The sequence below is a fragment of the Heterocephalus glaber genome, unplaced genomic scaffold (assembly GCF_053883595.1).
Source record: "Heterocephalus glaber isolate CG9 unplaced genomic scaffold, H.glaber_assembly_v1.0 deba00001550, whole genome shotgun sequence".
Classification (NCBI taxonomy): Eukaryota; Metazoa; Chordata; class Mammalia; order Rodentia; family Bathyergidae; genus Heterocephalus; species Heterocephalus glaber.
Window position 1 is genome coordinate 5,104,712 of NW_028258343.1, and position 8,558 is coordinate 5,113,269.

General features: G+C 36.1%; 1 protein-coding gene across 1 annotated transcript in view; it reads right to left on the reverse strand.

Moving 5' to 3' along the window:
• The window catches only part of Txlnb (taxilin beta), a 47,292-nt gene extending 39,127 nt beyond the window's left edge, over positions 1 to 8,165 (reverse strand). The window contains exons 1-2 of the mRNA XM_013072622.3: positions 8,001 to 8,165; positions 5,368 to 5,805 (exon numbers count right to left, since the gene is read on the reverse strand). Coding sequence (XP_012928076.1) covers positions 5,368 to 5,791 — 424 coding nt within the window. The 5' untranslated portion in view covers positions 5,792 to 5,805; positions 8,001 to 8,165. The remainder of the gene's footprint in view (positions 1 to 5,367; positions 5,806 to 8,000) is intronic.
• Positions 8,166 to 8,558: the final 393 nt, after the last annotated feature.

Sequence of the window (8,558 nt, forward strand, 5' to 3'; positions counted from 1 at the left end):
CTCAAGTATTTGTACCTATTACTTCCCCTTCAGTATTCTTAATATTTAAAAGATACATTATACACCACAGCACTGACTTTATGGAAGAATAAATCATCCATTTTCTCACTTTTATCAATAAAAGAACAAGAACAGCCAATTACCATTCCTGACTAGCATAAAACAGCCAATATCTATAGATGGTGTTACTAGAATGCCAGCCAAAAGCATAGGAACTTGGCAGTGTGGTGCTTACTTTTTCCCTGTGTTCTTTTGGTACCCCCTTCTGCTCTTACTTTGGAAACCAGTTCTCTCCTCACAATGCATAAGCCCATTCCAGGAGGTTTGGGTGAGAATAACCTTGATTATATTTCTGAACAGAAAATAAAATCCATATAGAAGAAAATAGAGCCAAGACATGGAAGGCCTTTGTGTTTCTGTGATTGTCAATCTTCCCAGGCTTTCCTTTCTCCCAAGTGGGCCTTAATATCTGTTGGCCTGTTCATTTTCTGTTTCCAGTTGGACTTTATGCTACATTTATCTCATCTGTTTATGATTATTTAACAGGGAGCCTCAGAATTTTCCTTTTCTTTACTCATTATTCTTCCTTTTGTCTTCTTCAGTTTTGTCTTTTTGTGGGGTCTAGAAATCCTGTCTTCAAGTAACCATTTGGCCAAGGATTGGGAGAGAGAAGTGTGATGCTGCAGCCCACACTTAACATTAGTTATACCTTTTCAAGCAATTCTGTCAAGATGGAGGATTTCCCCCATTCTCACGTATATGTATATCCAATCAGAGTAGGGCTGTTAGGCAACCCAAGGGAGCCCGTAAACCTACTGAAGAATATTACTGACTTTGACAACCTTTTCCCCCAAGACCAGACATTGCCGTTTGGCTAGAATATCTGCCTCTACTTTGGAGAGGTGTCTAAATCACAGAATTAGAATTGTCAGATGAAAAACAGGGCATAGGACATTCTTACACTAAAGAATTATTCATTGTTTACCTGAAATTCAAATTTTACTTGGCATCTCATTTTTATTTACTAAATCTGGTAACCCAACCCTACATGAAATTAAGGAATTTTAGGTCTAGAAGAAACTTCAAAGAACATCCACACTAACTGGTTTAACTGTGTAGATAGAGTTTTTTAGGTCTCGAAAAGACTAAAGTTACATAATTAGTGGTGACTTTGCCAATGCTGAAATCCAAGGTTACTCTGCTTTTTCTAAATCACTACACACTCATGTGGAATTCTGATGCCAGGGAAACCTACAGAAATGAAAGGAAACTTCTTTTGAAAACAATGACCTCATTCCTATCAGTTTTTGTCTTTTCCCAGTGAATCAGTTCAGATTACAAACAAGGCCCTAAAACATGGGAAAAGGTGGGTGTGGAGAGCCCCTCCCAACTTGGCAGTAATGACTTGTGGCGTACTGTGCCGCCTTTTGCAGCTGATGTGTTCACTTTTTTTTTTTGGTACGGGGGATCAAACTCGGGTCCTTGCGCTTGCACAGCAGGCAGGGAAACCACCGAGCGAAATCCCCGGCCCCTGCAGCTGATGATCTTTGCTGTCCCACCCTGCTGGACACTTGCTTCCAGTGACTCCTCTAGCTGCCTCATCTGCATTGGTCAAGCCATCTTTTCACCTTTGGCTTCACACTGGAGAAGGTGTCCACATGAAGGCTACTGTCCTGAGTTAGTGTCACCTATTAAAGACAAGAGACTGTACTGTTGATCTGATCCAGTTTTGGACCAGAGCCCAGCATATTGTTTAGCCCATGGCAAGTGCTTTATAAATACCGATAATAATAGAATAAAACAAAACCAACTAGCACAAACCTGTATTGCACTAATCAAATGAATGCTGTCTTGCTTTGACTAGAGGAAAGACAGGTCTTATTCTCACCTATGACATTCAGTAAATGCTGGGATACCTCTTACTGTGAGTACTGACATGTAAAAGGACTGCATGTCTTATTTAGGGGAGATAGAAACAATTGTGTGAGTCCATTGGTTCTTTTCCCCAAATTAAGTATCTCTTTCATTAAGTTTTGTTTTTAGTTGCTGTAAGGAGAGGATTTTATTGTTTGTTGTTTTCAAATTTTCATACTCACTGAGATCTCTTTTAGCTCTAATCATTTGTCATTTTGTGTAGAAGGTTTTCTCCCTTCAACAAAAAAAATCCAAGAAATTGGAGACAAGCATGTTTAAAATTCATAAATTTATGACATCAAAGATCTTAAGTTTTAAATTTTAATGGTTTTGTTGGACTAATAGAGTAGTAGAGACTTGTACATCTGCTAAGAAAAGCTGTAATTACATTCCCATGGAAACAGGGTCATTTGCTGACACTGTTAGACTCAAGAGGGAAAACTGACTTTATTCAGAGACATCTTATCAGGAGGGGATCACCTCCCTTTTTCTTCATGTGTGGTTCCAAAACAAGCTCTATTTCTTCCCATTAAAGCTGGTGAAAGCATGTGGTGGGCATATGGCCATCACACTACAGAATGCTCAGTTTGGTAGGAAGTGTACATGAAAGTTAAGCCACCTGTGTAGCAAAAGCAACAATGCCACATGTGGTTGTGGTCCCTGGCACAGTTGTATTGGAACACAAAGCAACTATTTGACATCAAAGAAATTAAAAATCTTAAACAAAGACAACTGAACCAGCTGTAGAAATGAGGAACAGGATTTTTCTCAAACTTTTACCATAGTAAAGACATTTTATACTAAATTTGGTGACAACTTATGCAGATTTGATGTGTTTAAAACTATGATTTTTCTAAAATGATTATTTAAATCTTTGGGGATAAAATTTGGTCTTGAATACACATTTGTGTACCTCACTATCCTCTCTCTCTGGCTTCCATGTGTTGTGGCCAAAACTTAAAAGAATATATAAACGATGTTGAAGGGGGTGACACAGGAAGGTCATCAGCCCCCATACTTGTGATTGGAGTAGGTCTCTGATTCAAAGATTTTAGTTAAATACATTTAGTTAGAGCTTGTTAACTTTTAAGTGTAGTACTAGAGAAATGAAGTCTTCCTTAACTCTTAAAAAATTTGATTATTTGGTAATCATAAGCTTAAGGCAGAAATGGAAGAGAAAGTAGCAGCCAAAATCGGTTATTTTTAACTTTATTCCTATTCATATCTTTCATCTCAGTATCACACACACACACACACGCACACGCACACGCACACACACGCACACACACGCACACACACGCCCTGTTGGGGGGGCACTGATATAAAAGTTTTAGGACAATAAAGCAGTGATTAGGAACCATTATTAGAACACTTGAAATTGTTGACCTCTGGAGTGATATTTTTGCATACTGTCTTATGGAAACTTTAGCAATAATTAGTGCAAAGGGACATTTCTGAGATGCTTGAATTAGACAGGGAAAAATTGCTTTGGAACTTTTTTATGTTTTTACAACATTTCAGAATCACTAGAATGATTCCAACCTTGACTTCAGGAAATTTTAAAGGTATTACCTGAGTTATTTTAATCTTTATGCTGGGTGGGTTAAGTATGTTATTATAATATGTTATTATAAAATTTATAAAATAATATGTTTTCTTGAAGACATTTCAGCAGTGAATTGTAAATGTCACAGTGATACCCTACTCCAGTGTAGACATACTTTTGAGTTTACAGGGAATAATATATTATTGGAGTTTGAACCCAATTCTGACTCCAGTGCCCATCCATCACTATACCATGTTGTCTTCTTGAAATCAGTAAGATGAGATCACTGTCCTTGATAGATTACCCATATAGCTTGGAAGGCAAGTATATAAGCAAATCATTGCTACAGAAAATTTAACAGAGGACTAAAGAAGGTGATGCTAACTCTTTGTGGGCATGCCAAGAAAAGTATCATGTAAGAGAGAGTTCTAGTCTGAGTGTTTCAGTGAGATTCACCAGAGAAGACAGGTAAAAGAACTTTCCCCTGCCTAGTAACATGCATTCAGCCATACATAAAATTATATATAAAATTAGCTTTCTCACTCTTTACAGCTATTGTTAGTATTACCAATGTCTATGCTCTTCAAAAGTTTTTCCTCTGCTTGTTTTTGTACTTATCCTGTATACCAACTATGTCTGCTTTTCTTCCTATACCTAGACTTGCTTGACCAAAGGACCATTATTTATTTATTTTTGTCCACATAGGACAATAACTCATAAATACTAGGTACTAACAAATATTCATTGAATCCATAAATTATTATTTTTTGTTGTTTTGTTTTTTGTTTTTTTTTGTTTGATTTGTTTTTGGTACCGGGGATCGAACTCGGGTCCTTGCACCTGTGGAGCAGGTGGCGAAACCACTGAGCTAAATCCCCGGCCCAGAATCCATAAATTATTAAGAATACAAGTATATATATCTTCTGCAAATGTTGGCTGAAATCACTTGATAAATTTCTGATGAGTTGTATTTAATAAAAGTATTTTATATAAATATGAAATATAATATCAAGTGATCTAATTGACAATGTTATAACAAATGTTTACATTTTGTTTACATCTAGACTCTATTCGCTTTATTCTGAGTAATGTTCTTGTTCATTCATTCACTCATTCATTCATTCTTTAAACATGTATCTATTGAGCCTGGTGTGTGTCCTATGTAATAGCCATCCAGTGACATCTCACTCACACACACCTTACTTTTGGGACAAAAGATCTAATAGTTAAGACATACATTAATCCCAGAACAAGCATATAATTTCAAATCTGATTAATGTTATATGGGAAACAATGAATGGGTATAATAAAAATATAAAATACAAGATATAATAAAAATACAAAACATTTAAGACTTTATCAGTTTGGACTAAGAAGAACCCATTTCAGTTGTAAGCGAAATGAGTAGGATTTAGTGTCCAAAGGGCTGAATTGGGTAGTGGGGAATGGATAGAGATTTTTAGGTACAGAGAAACAGCATGTGCCCCGGCCTTTGTGGGATAGGGGATAGTATGTTCAAAGAACTGAAAGAGAGGATCGGAATGACTGCAGTGGTGTTGGTAACAGGGCCAGAGTGTTCAGGAAGGGGATTCTGTGGCGTAGTGAGGTGACAGAACAAGGGACTTGCTAGGGTTTGGTGGTTAGGTCCTTAGAAAATGTTATGAATTTTGGTCTTAAAAGCAACGGGAAGCCTTTGGGACTGAGAGCAAATGGGTAACATGTTAAAAATTTACTTGAGCTCTATTGAGGAGAAGAGGATGGGGACAAATATAGTAAGAGAAAATTTAGGGCAGCCCCAAAGGGAGCTGTCATAGTAATCTAAATAATAGATGTGGCTTTTTGTAAAGGTTGAGGAAGTACCCCTTTTTAGGAAAAATAAAGTGATATATTAGAACATAACTACTTGCCTAATCCTTTTAGGATTTTCTTTTCCAATTTTTGCTCTTTATTACTGACAGGCTCTTTGACTGTGGATGGCTCTCCAGAAGCAATGGGTTCTCTTTCGGCCTCTTCACAGTCTCTGTCCTCATTGTCAGGTGCTTCTGCACTTTCAGGCTGCTCTTTCACCTTAGCTGGGCGCTCTTTCTCTATGGTACTGGCAGCAGAACCATACATGCTTATGATATCTTCCAGTTGTTGATTCAACTCCTCAGAAATATCATGGAGTCCCTTTTCAGAGTGGCCACTTGCCTCTTGCTCTGGTGTTTGGAGTGATGTTGAAGAATCCTGACTGTCTTGCTTCCCCAGGACATTTTGATTGGCTGATGATGAACTATCTCTTGGAGGTGTTGATTGTTCTGCTGAGAGCTGTTCAGAGTGATTAGAATCCATACTTGGAGTGATATCTAGTAATAAGCAAAGTTAGTTTTTAAAATAATTAACACAGTAATATATTAATGGTGAGAATATTTCCCAAATAGGATACCAGGTAATTAGGTTTCCAACATAGAATGAATGTACTTTCACAGATCATTGATATTATAATTATAATAGTGTTAGGCTGAAATAATATAAGGTAGGAATAGTGGGAAGCCATTTTTCAAATCAAGTTATACTATTAGCATACTTTTGGTTTGGTACTCAATGTTTAGTAGTATCCCTTACCATCGGCTTTGAGTAATTTGTGCTGTTGTTTTTTGTTGATCATACTTGTCATTTCGCTTAGGCAAGCCAATTTGTATTATGATACATTTTATATAATTCTGTGTAGACTCACAAACATTAGAGGTACACAAATATTTAAACTTTCTTTCAAAGTTAAAACATTTAATATAAGCTATTGTACTTAACTAAAATCATTCATAATAATGTTCTTAAACTATTTCAATCCATAATGAAAGATTATATGTTGATGTAAATACATTATTATGATAATATTTCTTGCTTTCTAGTTTTTTCTTTTTCCCAGATCAGCAACAAATATCAATCAGAACACTTTTTCTGAGGTTCAAACTGGCATCATTTTTGGAATATGACAAGGAATGAAAGAAGGTATAAATAAATCAACTAATATGGAAACATGGTGATGCTTATAGTATTAATTGCTTAAATTTCTATAATATCCTTTTGTTCCATTCTAAAAGTTGACTTTATTTTAGAAGAAAACAGATTACAGCTTTTTCTTTTCAGTTATGAAATTCTAGGAGGATATAGTAATTTTTAAGAATAGCAATATATAATAAGCAGGAAGAGGATGAACTAGGGAAACAATCCAGATATAATATGGGCTCTTAGGAAAGGGAACAGAGGACAAGCTGAGTCAAAGATTCCAGGGTTTCTGGCTATTACCATTTCTCGGGTTGTAAGAGATTTGGCTTAGGCCTTTAATTTACAGTTTATTTTATTTGTAAATAACTTGTAGTTGTGGTATTGCTAATTAGCAACATAAAAATATGGCAAGATCTTCATAATTTACAAGTTTTGCTGCTGTGTTGACATAAAAGTGAAAACAAAAACATACTCCTCTCCAAAGTACACAGCTTCCATCTCTCATTCTTATGGTGGTAGACCTCAAATACTTGGACGTCAACAAGAGTGAAAAATACAATACTCAGATATTACCACCTCCCCATGACTCTCACCAATAACTCATTTATTTAGAAGGAAATAAGTTCACCAATTTTAATTCACCAGTTTAATTATAAAATAATTCAATAAACAGCTTGATTATCTTCATCAGTGCAGTTTCTTATCCTGACCTCTACTTACTTGGCACACTCATCTATATATAACTTTTGCCTCCCTTTAAACTCGGAGAAAGACACATGGCATCTGGTGTCCAGCCAGAAGTTATTTTAAACTCTTCTAAAATGAGTCATGGCATTTAGCACTTCATCCTTGACAATCGAGAATAATTTTTAAATCTAATTGAAACAGTAAACATTTACTGGTTTAAATCCATAAGTGAAATTTTTAAGTGTTGGGGAAATTATTTTAGGATGAAATATATCTAAGGAAATCAAACTTCAAAGCAATTAATTTAAAATTGTCCATAGGAATTTTATTGTGGTTAGGCTACGTGCAAGTGTTTTATTTTTATTTGATTTATTCATTCATCATTTGCCACAATTGTTTATTCTTTTTTATATTTAGTTCCATGGATATTCTTTAAACTCTTGTTCCACATTGATTTGAAAACAGCATAACTGAATCATTGTATGGCACAGAAAGCTCAATTCCTAAAAGAAGCCTCACGACAAATTAACAAGAGTGAGAAAGTCAAAAGAACTTTGTTACTAATATTTTTATATTATCCATTTATAGTAATTATTATAGCAAAGAAATTATTTCTAAATTTTCTCTTATATAAACTTTATGGGACTTTCCCCTGTCCTCTGAGACAGAAATTTTCCCTTGTACTGGCAGTCCCAGCGGACTATCAAACACAACACCCCTTCCTGAACAACACATTTTAATTATAAATACAACAATGGAAAGTTCTTCAACAGGTCACTGGCAATCTCAAAGTTGCAAGTTTTGAACACAACAAACCGCACTGTAATCTTCCCATAGGACTTGGAGGAGTGTTTGTCATACTTACCAAAAGACAAGAAGCTAAGTAGGAAGAGAAAGGAGAGGAAAGAAGTAGCAAAAAGCAAGTGAGAGCCGCAGCAACAGCAGGAGCAGGCCGGCGGGCTGTGTTCTTACAGAGAAGAGACAAATACACACACACGCACACACACACAGAGGCACCGATGGGGGCAGCAGGAGGGGGTGGGGAAGGGAACATGGTATGACACAGCAAGAGAGAAATCCATCCGAGCTTCAGATGCTGTTGCCAGGGGAAAGATCTTAGAAAATAGAAGCAGCTGGTAGATCTTATCAGACTCTCCATACTTTATTCTTTTAATAATTTAAACCCTGAGTAGATAGCCCTGATGAGTGCAGTGTTTTTCACTGTTGTCATTCTTTGGGCAGCAATCATTTTTCTTATTTCTTGGTTTATCTCCAGTGTAGTTTATGATTCATCTTTTATTTTCCTCTTCTTGGGCTACCCTGGTTGGCATCAAGTTTCTTGTAAGAATAATGGAAAAAGAAAAACAACGACATAACAAAAAGAAGGCAGCAGAGCCAATTAAGTTCTGATGTTACTGGTATA